This window comes from Podarcis vaucheri, assembly GCF_965113315.1.
Source record: "Podarcis vaucheri genome assembly, chromosome: 1".
NCBI classification, from domain to species: domain Eukaryota; kingdom Metazoa; phylum Chordata; class Lepidosauria; order Squamata; family Lacertidae; genus Podarcis; species Podarcis vaucheri.
Window position 1 is genome coordinate 24,386,664 of NC_138759.1, and position 19,667 is coordinate 24,406,330.

General features: G+C 40.2%; 1 protein-coding gene across 1 annotated transcript; it reads left to right on the forward strand.

Moving 5' to 3' along the window:
- Positions 1-478: 478 nt before the first annotated feature.
- Positions 479-19,605, forward strand: RPS6KA5 (ribosomal protein S6 kinase A5; the record flags this gene model as incomplete). Its single annotated transcript, XM_082236512.1, has 11 exons — positions 479-609; positions 5,701-5,772; positions 6,494-6,712; positions 8,906-9,021; positions 10,940-11,047; positions 11,747-11,830; positions 12,324-12,427; positions 13,812-13,962; positions 16,750-16,911; positions 18,700-18,740; positions 19,545-19,605. Exons 1-11 carry the CDS (start codon positions 513-515, stop codon positions 19,603-19,605), a joined length of 1,215 nt encoding a protein of 404 aa, XP_082092638.1. The 5' UTR covers positions 479-512.
- Between the last annotated feature and the right edge of the window lie 62 nt (positions 19,606-19,667).

Here is a 19,667-nt window from a genome sequence, read left to right on the forward strand (position 1 = left end):
GCGCTGTCCAATCGTGGGCGCCGTGTGTAGCCTGGCGGGCCAATGGGCGTTCGGCTCGCCCCTCCCACCTCCTTCCCCGATTGCTTCAGTGTGGCGGCGGCGGCGGGGAGGGGAGGGGAGTCGATAGAATCTCGTCGATAACGGAGCTTCTTCACCCTGCCGCCCCTCCCCCCACCCTCTTGGCGGTCTCTCTACTCCCGCCCGCCCCCCAGCTAGGAATGGGGGTCGGTGGGTGAGTGAGAGGAGCTCTGAAGCGCTTCCAAAGGCGCCGATGGTTAAACGGGCGCTTGTCAATGTAGGCGCCTCGTTTCGTTATTGTCTTCTAAAGCTCTCGTTGGTTGTTTTCTTCTTCCCCTCAGAACAACAACAACAGCAGCAGCCCTCGGAACATGGGGCACCTTCGCTGAGGGATAAAGTCTCCCTTTCGGGCGGCGCTGGCTGAGCCTCCCTGCCTCACCCTCGGCACTCCGTGGGGTGGGGGGCGGCGGCGGGAGGGGGGGCTTTGTGAGGAAATGGAGGGACCCCCGGAGGAAATGGAAGGAGCCCCCGGGCGCTCCGCGGAAGAAGCGGACCCGTCTCTCTTCACCGTCAAACACGAGCTGAAGAACGGTGAGTAGTAGGTCAGCCTCTTGAAAGGAAGGAAGGTCTGTTGGGGGGGGGGGAGAGGCGCGAAATGTGGGGCTGGGAAGGGAGGGAAGCGCGCGAAGATCCCCGTGAAACTCTCGGGGAGGTTAGAGGGGGGGGTATCAGGGAGTGCTTGTTTCCGTGTGCCAAAGTGAGCTGCGCGTGAGGTGGTAAGGGGGGGGGGAGAAACGGGGGAAGTGGGTCGCCGAGGCGCCTCGGGGCAGCTCTGGAGGAGGACGCTGCTCGATGGGGCTAAGGAAGGGGCGGCGACTAAGGCCCGCAGAAGAAGGGCTCGGGGGAGAACCGGGGAGCGCGGGGAGGGCTTGGGCTGGGAGGTTGGGGAAGCGGGACGGGGACAAGGACTCGGTTGCAGCGCCGGACGAGGGGGAAATGTTTGGCGGCGGGCGAGTGGCAGTTGCGGGAAAGCGGCGAGCGATGTCAGGAGAGGAGAGACCTGTCGAGGCGGGTACGTACTTTGGTGAACGGAGGTTTGGGAAAGATGCCTACTCCTCACCCATCGCCTTGCTGCGAATTTTGGCAGCGGTCTTCGTAGGAAATCGCCCCGGGCATTTGCAGTTTCCCCCCTAGATTGCCCTGATTCTTCTGTTGCTCAAAAACGCTGCGCTTTATTGTTATGCACACGGTATTTCTGGTAAAGAAACCTTGTTGTTTCTCTCACTCATTCCTCACCATGCATTAATATTGTTACAATGGCAGTTGTTGCTGTTTTAAACCTAGGAGCCACCTTCTAGGGGCAGAGGTCCCTTGGGCCCACCCCAATAAAATAGTTGAAGGGGTCCAGGCCTCTCCAAAGTTGATGAACATTTCCATTCAAATAGTGCGTGTGTGTGTCATGTGATCGGTTCTGCAGTGTGGGGGGCTTACCTGCCCAATATTTTATTCAAGTTGGCACCCCTGGTTTTAAATAGCTTTCTTGGTAATATAGGATGCAATCCTATGCAGGAGGTGGATATGTGGCCCTCCAGATGTTGTTCACTGAGCACCTGTTATACTTGGACTGTTGGCAATGCTGCTTGGGGTTGGTGTGGAATAGATCCCAACACCTCACAGTACTGAATGGGTACCTCCTCAGTTACTATGAATTGCACATATTATGGAAGATGAGGCAGTTAGTGCAATGAAATCATTAAAGCCCGATAAAGCCCCTGACTTAGGTGACTTGATAGCTGAATGCTACAAATTGTTCTTGAACTTTCTAAAGAAATCACTAGCAGATAAACTGCAAAAAATAGAGAAGATGTTGAGGGATGGGGAAACTCTTTCTCAAAACTGTAATGTGGATATTGCATCTTACTGTTCTATGTCATCTAAGCCTAATAAAATTAAAACTAATTATCAGGTCCGGATGACATGCATCTGAGAGTTATCAAAATATCAAATGTGAAATTGAGGATCTTCTGATAACATGTGTCCCTCAGATCAGCCTCTGAACCTTTGGATTGGAAAGTAAGGCAGTGTGACACCAGTTTTTAAAAAGGGTCCTGGAAATTACAAGCTTGATGTCTGTCCTGGGAAAACTGGCTGCCCTTTATGTTGGGGGCAGAGCAATAATGGATAAGATCAGGTTTATAGGTAGATAGATACTGAAGAGGTGATAGAGTGCCATGTTTTTGGAACAGAATGTCAAGTTAGAAAAATGGCAGGTTCTGTGACCAGAAATGGAATTGTGGAGGAATATGAGGGAATATTTTGGTGTGGCAGAGGGGGGTGAACCAGAGGAAAACAAATGCTTGGTAAGAATTAACTGAAAAGGAAATGATTTGGGCATTGGTTTCAGATCTCATCTCTACTTTGTACTCATTTAACTTCCTTAGGCAAGTAACTTGTTTTTATCTAGATAATCTTGTTTCAGACAGTGATGAGCCAAATGTTCTGAGCAGCTCCCAAGCAGAGCATGAGAAAACAGGGGTCTTCTGTTGTATATATCCAGTGGCTGGTAACTGAAATGATACTGTTTCTGAATTTACAGCAGTGATGGGGAACTTACATCCATGCATACCTCTGCAGGCCACATTTGACAGGTGGGCAGGACCACCCAGCTGTCAAACACCTGATGTAACAATGAAGTTAGGGGACCTTTTCTGACCCCATTGCGATGCTGTTTGAAATGAAAACATAGGGGCAAAAAAGTTGTGTGGCACTTCTCAGTTATCAACAAAAAGGTGATTGTGAGTGCTGGGGAAGCACTATGCACTGCACTGCCCAAACATTGACAATCAGCTGGTTGTCAGGGCAGGGGAAGCCTTGTCTGTAATTCTTCCCAAGTGCTCACAATTGATGGCACATGGGAAGTACTACACAAGAGGTTTGCAGACCCTGCTGATCAGCTGAACAACAGTGCCTGCAAAGCCCATTTTGCCCAAGCCTTCCTTTGTTTGCCCCACACCATATATGACACCAGGTGTTGAGCAGGTGAGCTTTGCTCGGCTGAAACAGCCTCTTAGGCCACATGGGTTTCCTACCGCTGACTTAGAGATTTCATTTAGTTATCACAGCTAATGAGGAGGGTTTCAAGGGTGGAATAGGTAGAGGCTGCTCTGGTTGACTAGAGCCAAAGGACGGTGTGATAGGAATGTGTGGCTAGCGGAGACCTTGCTGGCACCCAGAAGCTTGGGGCGCGCTGAGCTCAGCACGCCCCAAGCTTCGGGCTTTGCGCAGCGCTCCGCTAGCCGTGGGAGAGCCGCGCGGCTCTCCCACGGATAGCGGATAGCAGCCTGTTCTGGGGTCGGGGGAATCTCGGGGTTTCCCCGCCCAGCCCCGCACCTGGGGGGAAAAATATATTTTTTTCTTTATTTCCCCCCCAAAAAACTAGGTGCATCCTATGGGGCAAAAAATACGGTATATGCCATGTTAACTAGTTATTAGCACTTTAAATATCTACAGTAAAGGGTTTAGGGAGGTGGGAAATAAAGTGATCAGACAAGCAGTTCTACCCAGTTTTGATCTTTTTCAGAGCATTTTTAAATAATAGTTGGCTCAGTATTTCTATTACGTCCTTCTTTGTGTGTGTGAACACTAACAATATAGTATGAGATCTTCAGTTTTAAAATAAGTGCCACCATCTTAAACAATGTTTACTTTTATTGTATTCTGCTGTATGTTGCCACAGAGAACATAAAGTATCAAAATATACTATCTACTTAAGACGAGTTGACACCTGCTTTTCATTTTTAATTTCTACTTTATCTCCTTACTTTGTGACTGTTATTCATCCTGACAGATAAGCCAGCTAAATCAAGCAGAAATTGGAAGGAAACCATTGCAAAAACTCCCTGAATGTTTCTCTCTTTTTTGAAATGATTATTAATGCTTCCCTCAAAACGGCTGCTAGGGAGGGATTTGTTTATAGTGCTTCATTTTCTTTTTACTGCTTCTCCCTCCTTTATCCTGTGCTTGATTGCTGCCTAAAATCTTGCATAAAAGCACATTTTACAGCAAGAGTGTAGGCATCTTGTATAGCACTGTGGCACACCTTGAATTAAACATAGAATAAAGCCTTGTGGTTTTTCATAGATGCTAGGCTGCTGCTAATGGACATGATGTACTTCTGTAATGGCATACAGCTCATACTCATTACTTTTAGTTTATTCATGCAAATGAATAAAATGGATAGGTTTAGCAAGTAGGGTTAACAATGCTTTGTTCATATTCATCCCAGCTACTTCAGGTATTGCCTCAAAATCACAATAATTTTTTATTCAAATAAATTGTTCTTTATGTTTTATTTTACATATATGAATATATGTAGATATTGCAAGAAAGAATCACATCTAAGAAAAACATATCTTTTTCAATTCAGCATGGGCATCCAGTTGTTGTTACATTGGTTAGAAAAACATTGAAGTCTCATTTTGAAAGGCAAATAAATTTCACAGTCTTTCTTTTGTAGTGTTTCCTCAGATGTGGTAACTCTTCAGTTTTTCTTGTGGTAACTGTTTCACACCAACCATTTCCTATGTAAAAATGTGATAAAACCACAGTGTTAGAACCTGACCACTTCAGAAATAAATGTGAATTAGCTCTGTTATGATCTGTAATAAAGTGCCCCTGAAATCATGCCGGTTTTTCTCTCTGGACCTAGTTAGTTGCACATAGTTCCCATTTGAATCTCACTGATTTAAACTAAAATTAAATCTAACCAAATAGGTCTGGATGCAACCCATAATTTCTACAACATGTTAAAATGACCCATGTTTTATTTCCTTCATAAATAAAAACAGTCACTCAAATAGCAAACTTGGATAGTGAGTGCCTGTCAGTTTAGTAGTGACATGTGGCCACCCAAAAACTATTGTATACTCCCAAGTAGTGGGGGGTGCATTAACTTGTAAATTATGATAACAATGTTAAAAGAACAAAAAGGGTTGTGAGCTTCCAGGGCCTATGGTGTGTTAGGGGGTTTCACTTGAGTGTTGCGGGGAATGGCTTGCTCAAACCCTTAAGTTCATTAGAATTTATAGGATGCATTTCACAGGCAATATCCCAGCTGCTAGTGCTGCTTCACCAAGTTGCCATGCCCTTGAAAAAAGGGGGAAGTGGATAGGAGGGACTGAGTTTATTTCACAGGCAAAATTCTATGCCTCTGAACTTGACCCTTTTCTCTTGAGGAAAGGAGATAAAAGATGGGATGCAGAATGTGTGTGTAGGTTTTGAGAATGTCAGGAATCAGTGGTTTTCTCCAGCTCAAGTAATGTTCCATTATTAGTTCTGCATCTATAAAAGAGTTGGGAGGAGAGGCAGCAAACAAGAAGGGCTGGGAACTTTTGTTTTCCCACCTCTTTCTACATCAGCAGCTGTTGACAGCAGCAGAACTTGTGAATGTTGTGATGTCTCAACATAAGCCAAGTTCTAATCTTATTTATTCATTTATAATACAAAATGGCTTCTAAACAGTTTTAATACAATGTGGTTTGGGGTCTAGACATCTAGTAGCTATTGTTGATAGCAGCTGACAGCAGCCTTGACCTGTTTGTTCCTTGTTTTGTGTTTGTTTGTTTGTGTGTGTGTTAGACAAAGCTAGTAATTTTACACTGAAATGTTTTTGTGTTTTCTTAGCAAACTTGACTGGTCATGTAGAGAAGGTGGGCATTGAGAACTTTGAACTGCTGAAAGTTCTTGGGACAGGAGGTAAGAATAGGTTCTCTTTGCTAATTAAATATGAAAATATTAAAACAATTGTTAAGTAGGGTTTTTTTAATTAAAAAAGATCTTAAGTTTAATGACTGCATACACAATATGTTAAATGTAAAGTGCTCTTGTTAGGGTTCCTGCAAGGGACCATTATCCTTTTCAGGATATCCTATTCTATTCACTTCCCCATACCCTGTTTTTTTCTCAATAGCAGTAACAAGTAGGACTGCTTCTTTACCCTTCTACCAGAAGTGCTTCCAGACAAGCTCTCCTCCAAGTTATACCATGCGTTCCCCCTTTTTCTTCTTCCAGACTTACACTCAGTATTATATGGCTGCTGAGAATGCTGAATGCTTATTGGGTGGTTTTCCACTGTAGGTTTTTGTTTTGTTTTGTTTTTTTAAATCTGCTTCTTCAAACCTTGGGTATCCCCCATGTATTCTGACATCTCCCTTTTCTCATTTTTCCATTTCTATTATCACTTTTCATTCGAATTCAGTATTATTTCAGTCAACAAGGTATAGAAATGCCATTGAGTTCAGAGATTCCAATAATTATCTTTCTATGTGTACAGGGTTGGAATTACCTTGATTTAGGTACTTTGCTCAGTTGTGAAGATGGGAAATTGATAGGAATTGAATCCTATGGTATCCAATTACTCGTACAAATATCTGTTGTTTTTTGAGTGTTTTATACTGTGCCATATGTTTGTTTTTAGCTTATGGGAAGGTGTTTCTAGTCAGGAAAATAAGTGGTCATGATGCTGGCAAGTTATATGCCATGAAGGTTTTGAAAAAAGCAACAATAATTCAAAAAGCCAAAACAACTGAACATACAAAGACTGAGCGGCAGGTACTAGAACACATCCGACAGTCACCATTTTTGGTGACTTTGCATTATGCGTTTCAGACAGATGCAAAGCTTCATCTCATTTTGGGTAAGTTTTAATATAACAACGAAATATTTTCACTGAAACAAAAAAAAATCTAACATTAAAGTTCAGTGATTTCATGTTAAGAGTGCCAGGCCAGTCAATGGTAGAATATAATAAATATCCAAAGAGTTTACAAACTGAAGAATATGCTTTTTAAATTATTTGTTCTTATCATGGATCTATAAGGTTGTATTCAACATGCTCAGAGCAGACCAACTGAAATCAATAGACAACCTTTGCAGTGATCTGAAAGCAAGTCACATTAGAAAATACAAACATTCATGCGTTATGTGTGTTAGATCTCCTGATAATGTTACAGAGGAAGCAACCGGGGATGTACTGAGAAGAAGACAGAGGGTGGAAGAGTAAGGGGTTGGCTTGTGGTTCTATGCTGGAATGGAACACAGTTACACTGGAGCACCTGAGATAAACCAACGAGCAGCTGGTTGTTAGTTTTAAGCCATTTATAAGTACCTACTGACAAATCAGAAGGAGATGTGTGTTGAAATTGTATTTATGCAGGCTACCAACTGTGTGGCAGCTTAGATAAGTTTTCTCCCTTCAGTGCTGACATGCCCCACTTCAGGTTTATGAATGTTAACACATCTAGACAAGACTATAACCCTCCCCCCTGCCTCCCACCCTGCTTTTGAATATTTTCCTTTAATAACACAGCTTGTCAGTTTTGGTTTCCAGTTCACGGCTACAGATAGTTCAGTTGCATAACCCTTGTTCAAGCTTCTCTTATGCCTCTGAGAGATTTTGGGCTTGTCAGAGGCAAAGAGGGATCTCTACAAGGTGGTTTTAATCAAAATGGGTACCCCTGAAGCGCTTCATGGCACCTCGGTGATCTAGACATTTTAAAAAAATGCTGCAGACAAGTGGCTATTTTCACTTTCAGCAGTTGGGATCCAGGGAGAAGAGAGAGCAAACGCTAGAGTGAGGAGACTATGTAGAAGGAGAATTCCATTGTGATTGACTAGTCTAGCTTGTAATTAGAGAGACTGTGTTTACCAGTGCTCTCAAACTCTAGTGCTTTGAGGGAGAGAATTTTGCAAAAGTGGAATTTATGTATCTAAAGATGATGTCAAGGTGAGAAGTCTGTTGTGACTGACAGGCCAAGTATATAATCCAGGGATTGGGCAACCAGCAGCCCATGGGTCAGTCTTGGTCCATCAGGAAGTCAGATTTGGCCCATGAAGCTTGGACCCCTGTGTCAACTTGGGCAGCCTCTGAATTGGCCCAAGCTGAATCAAGCTATTTTACAATCTTGTGGTTCGTGCTCAGCCCTACTCTAAATGAACTTGTAGTTGAAACTCAATGGGCCAATTAGATTTTTGGTGCTTCCTGAAGGAGAGGGCCCTTCAAATTCTCTAATTGTTTCTTTTCCATTTTATGTTGCACCCAGAATTGCAACAGAGCATCTACATTAGTGGGATTTTGTTGCACATTCTGCTGAGCCTTTTCTCTTCTCACCCAACTACTCGTGGTTTATATATTTCTAGAAATTCTTACCTCCTCCCAGCAATGAGATAGAAGTTAATGCAGAGACTTTCACACTGGTTGTGCATTCTCTGTTCTAAGGAAAAAGAGAGGTTCAAATTCTAAAACTTCAGTTCCTTCTGTCTTTGCATCAAGGGTAATTAAACACACACACAAACATGCACTCTGGAGGACAAGCTAATTAGAGGACTATTTAGATTAGCACTGGTGGAAAGAGGAAGTGATTAATGACACAAGCCAGCAGGAGGAGCTTTTAAAAAGAAGGAAAAAACAGTGATAAGGAACTGCTACTGTGTTTCTTTTTGGTCTGATCTGTGGTAGGGGAAAACTTCATACGGTTGCTGAGAAAACAGACTGATTAGGCAAGGATGGCATAATCCCCACCCCTCTAAAACGGGAGTGAGTGAGGCATTGTCATCCCATGTTAAATGTCTGGAAGAATCCTTTGAGGGGAGAAATGGAACTCTGGGTCAAGCACCCTGGTGGAGTCATTTCTTTTCTATTACAAATGGTTGTCTCAGAGCAGCTTTTCCTTGGGGTCTGTCAGAGTTTTCATGTAACGTGTAGTTGGGTTCTTAAAGGTCTGTTATTCTTACTGAGCAAAATTGAGCAATTTAGAATAGATGATACTGCTTTCTGTTGGTTTTTTTAAAAAATAAAGCTACATTAAATAATCAACTTCCTGTATCTTAGATTACATAAATGGAGGAGAACTTTTTACTCATCTTTCACAGAGAGAGAGATTTACTGAAGATGAGGTACGAATATACATTGGAGAGATTGTGTTAGCACTTGAACACCTGCACAAGGTAAAACTATGATTTGAACTTTCCTGAGAAATTCCATGTGTTTTTTGAAGTGTGAGAAAGGGGGAAAGAAGACTTGCGCTTTAAACTGTATAAACATTAGACATGACAAAATTTAACATGCTGTTTGCAACAGCATGGGTGAAGAAGGCCTATTAAAAACATGCCTATGGTCAGTTGTCTTTCTTTTTTTTGTTAATAGAATGTATACATTGTTTGATTATTTTTGAAAAAACAATCTCAAAGTGATTTACAAAAAGATAACATTTAGTTTCCTCTAAGATGGGTTGCTGTGCCATGCACAACAGAGATTGTTGGTTTAAAACTGGCCTGTTTCAAAACAAGCCAACAGCATCACAAGGCAGGATCAGGGGAAATTGCCATTAAATGCTAGTGAAATCCTTCTGGATACACAGGAGAAGGAGGCATGAAAGAATTTCTCTCCAGCTTGTTTCAGGTTGTGCATGTAGTTATGGATTATTCTTAAATGTGAACCAATATTAAGGTTCTTCCTATGTACAAAATGCCTCCTTCACCTCCCACCACACAGCAAGTAGCGTGTTAAATGTCTGTGGTTAATTATTGTTAACTTCAAACAAGTCATCTTAAGGTTCTTAGACTGGCAGGTTGAAACTAGTCATAAGTTTGAGATCAGGATGACATGGCCAGCTATGATTAACTGAAGGTAGAACCCAGATTCCTTCTCTTTGACCATGCAAGAAGAGGAGAGGGTTGAGAGAAGTATACAAGCCTGAGGATCACTGCAGTTTTTGCATATTGCACTAAATCATGTTTTAGTGTGAAGCATGAACCCAGGCAGTGTGTGCATGAAACGAGGCTCACCGTATTTCCCCATAGCCATATTTTGGATTGTGTCATAATTCTGTTATGCGGGTCGTTGACCTTAATAATCAAGATTTGAGTCAATAACATAACGTAAGAGGAGCCTGCTGGATCAGACCAGTGGCCCATCTAGTCTTGCATCCTGTTCTCACAGTGGCCAACCAGATGTCTTTGGTAAGCAGGACCTGAGCATCCAGTGGTTTAGAGCTAAATGCATAAGCCTCAGGTTTGTGCACCCCACCACTGGCATGTCAGAAGCATTTGCTTCCATTTTCAACTATTTGTGTGTCATTGTGTATAATCTGGGAGAAATTGTGATTAGTTTTAACTATAGATTATCAAAAGAAGCCAACTTCAAACTGATTAATGATCCTGCTTTGTAACTGCAGTTCTAGATTCAGAGATAGCAACAAACAGTGGTTAATTGAAAAAGTTTTTCTTTTTAAATGAAGAAATGTCATCATTTCTCAAATATTTACGCCATGCTTACTACACATAGAAAAAATCTTCTCTAGTCTGCCCAGAAACTTCAGTTCCTGTTTTGACTTACCAATCATGCACATTTAATTTAGTTTGCTACTTTGATTTAATGTGGGTGTTGCTGGGCCAAAGCAGAGTGAATAAAAAATGACCAGCACTACAAAGAAGACAATATCGTCCAGTGTGTCATTTCCTTTATTCCATAAACTGTCACACCTGCTAGTTGTAATAGGAGTATTTAAAGTATTTGATTTAATATTCAGAATTATTTCTAGAGGTAAGTAGCATAATATTGCTCTAAAATTAATAAAAAGCAGGTTATCTTACAAGCATACAAAATACATTTCTCCATTTGGTGTTCTGTTTATATGTTAATTAGTTGTAAATTAATGTCAGATCTGCACCATTTTTAAATATACATATATGAAGATTTATTCATAGGAAACTTGATTTAAATCAGGCCACCCTGTGTAAATATAGAGCACAGATAGGTTTTTTACTGCTAATAACCACACCTCAGTGTATTTAGCATTCTAATTATTATGAGCATGCTTTAATATGCTTACTAGTATATAATGAATTAAATTTCTTTTTTCAGTTGGGAATTATATATCGTGATATAAAACTTGAGAATATTCTGCTTGATTCTGATGGCCATGTGGTACTGACTGACTTTGGCTTGAGTAAGGAGTTTGTTAGTGATGAAGTGAGTATCTTCATATGAAGTGTTTGAACAAGTGATTGTATAAATGAAGGCAGAAGATAAAGAAGTTGAAATATTAGCTCTCATTGAAATCGTCTCATATGCATTTGAGCGCAGAATTTGCTTCATAAGATTGTTCTCCAATTGATTATATGTCTACAACATAGTTTGTAAGCCTACAACAAACCATGGTTTCACATTTGTTTCTGCAAGACAAACCAAGATTGGTTCTGGGTTCAAATACTTAGACAAGCTACACTTTGGCTAAATCATGGCTTAGTGTTATGTGCAAACCAGGAATTGTCATTTTACTAGTAAATACCTACTTTTATCATTTTTTAAAAAACAGAGTAATTGTTGATGGTTTGGCTCCACTTAGGCACCTAGTGTTTTCTTTTTGTGATGATAAATGACAGCAGGCGCTACTTTGGTAGATCAGAGAATGTAGGTTTATAAAAAATAAAAATATTGATTCTTATATGAAAACCTGTAGCCTTCCAGATGTTGTTGGTCTTAATCACTCATCAGCCTCAGCCTGCGTGATCAACTTATATTTATAATATATGAAGTAGCATCTATTCTCAGAGTTGTCAGTTTGGACCGATAATAGAGGTGCTAGGAACTGTTAGTCTTTTCTCTTATCCTCATTTTGTCTTGTGATTCTGATATCAGTTAGTGTGTTGTGTGCCTTCTTTTTTTCAGAATGAAAGAGCATATTCCTTCTGTGGAACTATAGAATATATGGCTCCAGATATTGTCAAAGGAGGGGAGACAGGTCATGATAAGGTATGCTTTTCTTTAATAAAGCATATGGTGAAGTTTGTAAAACATTTAGATGTTGCTGAGGGAAGGGAAATGTACCCCTCTGCTTGTGGCCATTCTTCCCTATTTATGAACTCACTGGTACCAGATAAAGGGGGAAATTATTTCTATAAGACTACCCCAGGATGAATCAAGTTACACAAGTTAACCCTATAATCCACAAATGAATAGACAAGAATGATGGGCGATAGACAAAAAGATACATAGTCCAATATAATATGCAACAATCCATAAAACAAGGTGCATCCAGTCAGTCCAGGACAGTAAAGCCCAGATCCTTCACATGAGTTATAATAATTTTACTTTCACTTATAATTTATTTCTATTTTATAAATTCATCTGTCTTGATTTACCTCTAGCTGTGAAGATAGCTGTCTGGATAATTGTTATTTCTTATAATAATTGTATTGGCTTAGTGTATTTTTCTGCTTTTATAACTTATACGATTATTTTATAGGCTGTTGATTGGTGGAGTCTAGGTGTTCTTATGTATGAATTATTAACGGGAGCATCACCTTTTACTGTTGATGGGGAGAGAAACTCACAAACTGAGATATCTAGGTAAGTTATAAAATTGGCTGCAAATTATTAGATTTTTAAACTCCACTTTTAAAGAAAATATTATTTTATATAGTCTACATTTGTTTAACAATTTGTGGAAACCAGAGTACAATAAAAGATGTAGTGTACAAATTCTACAGAGCTTGACTGGATGTTGTCGGAGTACTTTATGTTGAGCTTTAGACTTGCAGCACCAGATCCATTTCACAGGTAAAATATGCTTATTAAGATGGTCCACCCACAAATTCTTATGTCACCGATGGATTCCTGAATGCCCGTAGGAGCTTCTGTATTATATTGCTGATGATCCTGTGAATGTTCTAATTGATAATCCCTCTCTTGGTTGCAGGATAAAATATAATCCATTAAATAAGCACTGGGTAGATATATCCCTGCTACTTATCCAGAAATGATTTTTTAAAATCATATTTAATATTTTTCTGAAAGGTAGTAAAAAGTTGAATACTTATTTTGATTTAGGCATAAATTCAAAGAGAAGCACAGTCTGCCAATGTTGTTTGAAGTTAATAAATGCAATTGGAAAAAGCAACTGCATCTTAGAAACCTTCCTGTATAAGCAGCTAGGATATATCAATTAATGCAGGAGTTTTCAGACTTTCTACTCTTAGAGCCCATGTGAGACTACTGAAAATTACAGAGGCCCATCAGTCACAGAAATAATTACTGTTTTTATAATACACCTTTGGAAATGGTTAAATTCTTTGCCACATTGTTTTCCTTCTGGCAAAGAATCCTGTAGCTCAGATTTCCACAAGCTAAGTACAAACATTTGCTCTGGAGGTATTATTACTCAGCCGTTCTGTTTTAGAAAGAATTTCCTGATCCAAATGCTGTAAGTGGAGATGGGTTTCTCTAATTATTTTTACTCATCTTCTGTAATTTCCCCTCCTATTCTCCATTGGTACTCAACTTCTTCCTAATTCCCCACCCTTCCAACTGCCAATTTCTTTCATCCCTTATCCCTGGAACATCAGCATGCAGTGAGTTGCTAGTGCTGGTATTGATCTAAGCAGTGGGCTATGGCACAGATGGAGGTCAGGGCAAGCAAATGTAGAGACGCTGAGCAGGCTGTGACACTGAGGCCCACTGAAAGTGACCCTAGGTCCAATTCTTGAGAAACACTGCATTGATGGGTCATATTGACGCTTCCTAGATAAGGTATATTGGCACCACCATTTCAAAGGGTCTTAGGTAGCAGGACTGGTACTAAAATCTGGGTAACAAGAGTCTTTACTCTGCTAGTGGCTCTCCATAAAGTTTTGGACTAGTCACTAGTTTGTACCACTTTATGACCACAATTCTACAATGTTCACATGTGGTGAACATTTCACTACCTTGTTGTGATTTTCTCCCTGTTCTCCAGGAGAATATTGAAAAGTGAACCTCCTTATCCCCAAGAAATGACTGCTCTAGCCAAAGATATAATTCAAGGTCTTCTGATGAAAGATCCCAAGAAAAGACTGGGCTGTGGTTCAAATGGTGCTGATGAAATAAAACAGCATCCCTTCTTCCAGGTGAAACAAAACTAGATATTGTCTATTTTTCATTTTTGCTTTGGAAACATGTTACTTTTTGTTTATAAATATGTCTGGCAGGCATTAGAGAAAGGACTGTTATACTACTTCCCCTTAGCTACATGGTTCTCTGACATCACCCTCAGATCCACCTCAACTCCCCTGTATGTGCTTCACTCTCTTTTGGGGGTATAGTCCTGAGCTGGGTTGCTGCCAGGTGTTTTAAATCCTCGTTCTTTTCTCTGCCACTACAGATACCAAGTACTTAAATAATTGCCATCTCTAGCATAGCTAGTCAAGTTGCCTGTATGTATGATGCAGCAATTATATTGATAACAGAAGTAATAAAAAGGTTTACAATTATTCATTGCACAGAAGCATATGGTTTCAATTATGCGCATTCTTACATGCTACTTGGGTCCATACAAACACTCCAACCCAATGTACCCTTCTAAATAGGCCTAAGGTAAATATCAGCAAGGAAGGCTCAAGGAAGGCTCAAGCAGTATGTGGACCGAGAACTCCCAGAAGTGCAAGCTGGATTTAGAAGAGGCAGAGGAACCAGAGACCAAATTGCAAACATGCGCTGGATTATGGAGAAAGCCAGAGAGTTCCAGAAAGACATCTACTTCTGCTTCATTGACTATGCAAAAGCCTTTGACTGTGTTGACCACAGCAAACTATGGCAAGTTCTTAAAGAAATGGGAGTGCCTGATCACCTCATCTGTCTCCTGCGAAATCTCTATGTGGGACAAGAAGCTACAGTTAGAACTGGATATGGAACAACTGATTGGTTCCAAATTGGGAAAGGAGTACGGCAAGGCTGTATATTGTCTCCCTGCTTATTTAACTTATATGCAGAATTCATCATGCGAAAGGCTGGGCTGGATGAATCCCAAGCCAGAATTAAGATTGCCGGAAGAAATATCAACAACCTCAGATATGCAGATGACACAACCTTGATGGCAGAAAGTGAAGAGGAATTAAAGAACCTTTTAATGAGGGTGAAAGAGGAGAGCGCAAAATATGGTCTGAAGCTCAACATCAAAAAAACGAAGATCATGGCCACTGGGCCCATCACCTCCTGGCAAATAGATGGGGAAGAAATGGAGGCAGTGGGAGATTTTACTTTCTTGGGCTCCATGATCAGTGCAGATGGTGACAGCAGTCACGAAATTAAAAGACGCCTGCTCCTTGGGAGAAAGGCGATGGCAAACCTAGACAACATCTTAAAAAGCAGAGACATCACCTTGCCAACAAAGGTCCGTATAGTAAAAGCCATGGTTTTCCCAGTAGTGATGTATGGAAGTGAGAGCTGGACCATAAAGAAGGCTGATCGCCGAAGAATTGATGCTTTTGAATTATGGTGCTGGAGGAGACTCTTGAGAGTCCCCTGGACTGCAAGAAGATCAAACCTCTCCATTCTGAAGGAAATCAGCCCTGAGTGCTCACTGGAAGGACAGATCGTGAAGCTGAGGCTCCAATACTTTGGCCACCTCATGAGAAGAGAGGACTCCCTGGAAAAGACCCTGATGTTGGGAAAGATGGAGGGCACAAGGAGAAGGGGACGACAGAGAATGAGATGGTTGGATGGTGTTCTTGAAGCTACTAGCATGAGTTTGATCAAACTGCGGGAGGCAGTGGAGGACAGAAGTGCCTGGCGTGCTCTGGTCCATGGGGTCACGAAGAGTCGGACACGACTAAACGACTAAACAACAACAACAACAAATATCAGCATTTATCCCCAAACAATGATCAACAACAATGCTGATCCTATTGTATCTTACTAACCTTGCCGCAACCTTGCAAACACTCTCCCAAGCCAACTGCAGCTGTCTCCCACCAGTATTCAAATGCCCTTTCAAAACTCATATGAAACTATTACTCATTCTGAGCACACAAACCCCTGACTTTGTTTTTACTATAGTTCACTTAATGTACTTACTTACAAATTTAACACAATACATAGTGTTACATATTAATTTCCCATAAGTACTCTATTATTTATACAATATTATTTACATATAAGTTTTTTTGCGGTACGAAAATGATAGAATGTGATGTCCAGGGAAAGCCATGAAACTCCTCCTCTTCCTGTGTTAAAAATAAATAAATATTGACACAACTGAAAGATTCTAACGTACAAGCAAGCCTTGATTTATATGCGTGACTGTGCACACGCATATCGTGCTGAATCCAGAAGTGACCCGAAAACGTCACTAAAAGATGTGAGGTGGGGGCAGAATGGGGTGTTTCAAATATACACAATTTCACTTAAATGTGCGGTGCCTTGTAACATAACCCTCACGTAAATTGGGAGAGTTGCCTGTAAAAGATAATTAAAAAATTCACTCCTATACACACCTAGCTGGGAGTAAGTCCCATTAAAAAAAGCAGGCTTTACTTGGGAATAGACATTAATAGGATTACAATGTAAGTCATAGTTAAGAAGGCTGAAGTAAAATAAGCAAAGATTGCAAGCACAATATGTTAGTTCTGAAGTTTGTGAACAAAGTGGAGAGCAAAGCGTTGGTTGCATCGTCTGTATTTATGCTCAACCATATTTGCCCAAAGAACATATCTGAAGTCTTAGGCTGCAGTTCTATACACGTTTACCTGGGAGTAAGTCTCACTGAATATAATGAGACTTAATTCCTGAGTGGATGTACATCGGATTGCACTGTAAGTCATTATTAAACTTCCCTGAGAAATTCTCTTTGTCAGCTGAAATGTTCATCTTTTGCTCTTCTTTCATTACCTTCTAAAATTACTTTACTTTCTGTTTAGAAACTGAATTGGAATGACTTGGCTGCCAAAATAGTGCCAGCTCCATTTAAACCAGTAATTCGTGATGAATTGGATGTTAGTAACTTTGCAGAGGAGTTTACAGAAATGGACCCAACATATTCTCCAGCAAGCACACCACAAGCTGCAGATAAGCTTTTCCAGGTAATTGCGTATAATAATATTATTATTATTAGGAACTCGTGCATAGATAATTTCAGAATTAAATAAAATGTAGTGATGTTTCTGAAGGTGATTAAAGTGAATGAAGTTTGCTAGAGATGTTTTGATACTAACATAAACAAATAGACTGAATAAAGTCTCATCATTATGCCTTCACTAGTGTGGGAAGGAATAGTCATGCTTGCATGACTATGTAACCCATCTTAGGATCATTAGAAAAAGTGCAGACTTAGTTGACAAGTAAAATTATAAAATAAAAAATGTGACCATCAGTTATATATCCCACACTGAAAAATATGGCTGTGTAGCACTATTTGAAATGCATTGAGTTAAGTTGGTGACTGACAGTCTGCAAAGAAAAGTAAAAATGGCAAGTAATGCTGTAGGTTGGCTGTAAAGCATCATTTATAAATCTGAGAGTCATCAGATCAAAATTGTTACTGATTTTGAAGGCAAAGGTATTAAATATTGATTAGATAGTCAAAGATGATGATTAAGACTAATTTTGATTCCCTCCTGCCAACCCCCTGAGACACAGTGAGGAATTTGACATTGCTCTCTTATAGTTTTGTCAGTGTAAGCATTTCTGCTTGCTAGATGGAATGATCCCCCCCCCCCCCATGCACCATTCTGGGGGTTCTCCCAACTCTCCAGAGTGGATTTGGGGAAGGAGCAGAGGGCGTGGGGGGCGGAGAAGGGAAGGGAAAGCTCTGTTTCACTAGTGGGAGCCCTTTACTGGCTTTTACTAGCATGCCCAGTTAGTTGAATCTGAGCCATGTTGCTTAACTCTGCTAGTGTACAAGGGCTACTCTAGAGCTCTATGAACTTAAAAGTGGGCAAAAAAGAAATGTAAGCAGTATATCTGCATCCATTCTTCTACTCTTATAGTTGACAATAATAGAAGAGAGCAAGGAAATATATTTGTTAGTCTTGCGCACTATAGAGTCAGAGCCTCTCAGGAAAGAGAAGATTTATGTTTGTTTCTTCAGGATCGGACCTTTTTCAATGAGCTGGATGGACTGTGGCATCTAAGTGAGGGGTACAGCAAAGCAAGAGAAGTAGGATGAGATATGTATCACAGAAAGCAATTTCAGCTGGTGTGGAAAGCAGAGCAGGCTGCAGACTGGGGAACCACAGAAAGGCTTTCAGGATAAGAAAGCGAAATAGGAACAGCCTGAGACGGTTGTCTGAGGGCTGTGCATGAGGCAGACTTTGGTACACAGACAAAATATGGGGAAGGTAGCAGAATTTAATAGTGACTGAAGTTTTAGAGGAGAAGGTAGCAGAAGAGTAGAGAGGCAAAACAAGCTTACCACTAAAACTAAATGGACCCATTCTAGCCAGGCCACATGTAAGGTACTTGATTCAAGTCCGTCTGTGATTGATAATGCTTTGCCCTGGTTTGTGTGTTTAAAAATCCTTCGTGCAAAGTGTCCACATCACCTTATCTACATTGGGGAAGTTCGAATGTATGAAACCCAAGCATTGTCACAAACTCTCCCTATACTGGAGGAGAAGAGCTTCAGTTGGTTCCCTGTCAGGTGTCCATGTAGATGTTCTGGCTCATATTTTATTTCCCTTAAATAAGTCTGGCAATGGGACTCCTTATGTTGGACATTTTCAAATGTATGAAATGAGTCTAAATGTAAACTATAATGGAAAAAAATACAAATATAAAGAAAGGAGCAGATCCTTCTTTTAAAATTGGAAGATTTGTATGCTACTTGCTCTTCTGATGAAAAAAAAAGAGGTGTTGCTATTATCTTACAGAACAGGTCCTTGGTAGTCCAAGAGGAAATACGAGATAACAGGTAGATATATTATTCTTATTAAATTAGCAGGGTCAGATGTATCAAAAGTGTTAACCACTCTTTTATTTTTATTTTTTTTAAAAAACCTTGATGAACACTATATAGTGCATTATTTTAGAGAGATACTTTGATAGTGTTCATGGTAAGAGTATGGATAAGGCTCCACATCAAAGATAGCTGAATTTTTCCCTAACAATTCCAAGGGAATTGAATAGAAAATAACAACTGATGTATGGAGTTTCTTCAATGCAAAACCTAAAGATTTTACTCATAGCCAAATAAATCTTATGTCAGTCCCTGACATCTTACTCAGTGATATATTGGTTTCTTCCAGCTTAGTTCCAAAAACTTCAAAAATTGTGAAATTCATCCAATGAATTTTTGCGCCCCAGTCTCATTTACATTGAGTTTTTCTTGAAATCTTACTTCTAAATGGTGGTGGTATAACAGAATTTTGCTTCAGTTTTATTTTTGTGGAACGTGTTGGAACTCTTTACGAGAATATTTTCAAAATTAATGTCACTCCCAGTATAAGCAGGTTGAATATATGAAACACATGTAAGACATTAAACTATTTAAATACACATACACACACACACACACGAATATAAAACCATGATTAAATTTGAGGAGCAATTAACTTTACAGTTTTAAAAAATCAGAAATAGAACATAAAAGAAAATTGGAACTAAGGAATAAATCATGGTAATTCCACTGAGATTTTAGAATATAACATTTGTGTTTACCAGATAAAAATCCATTTACCCAGTCATAATGTAAGGTTGTTTGATACCTTAACTGTAGGTTTCTTGAGAAGCTAGCCAGTTTGACGTATCACCCTTTGTCACCAGTGAAAAAGCTGTGAGTCAGTTTTTTAGCATTCTTTATTTTTTTACAAACTGAGCTTTTAATTGATTTTTTTTTTTA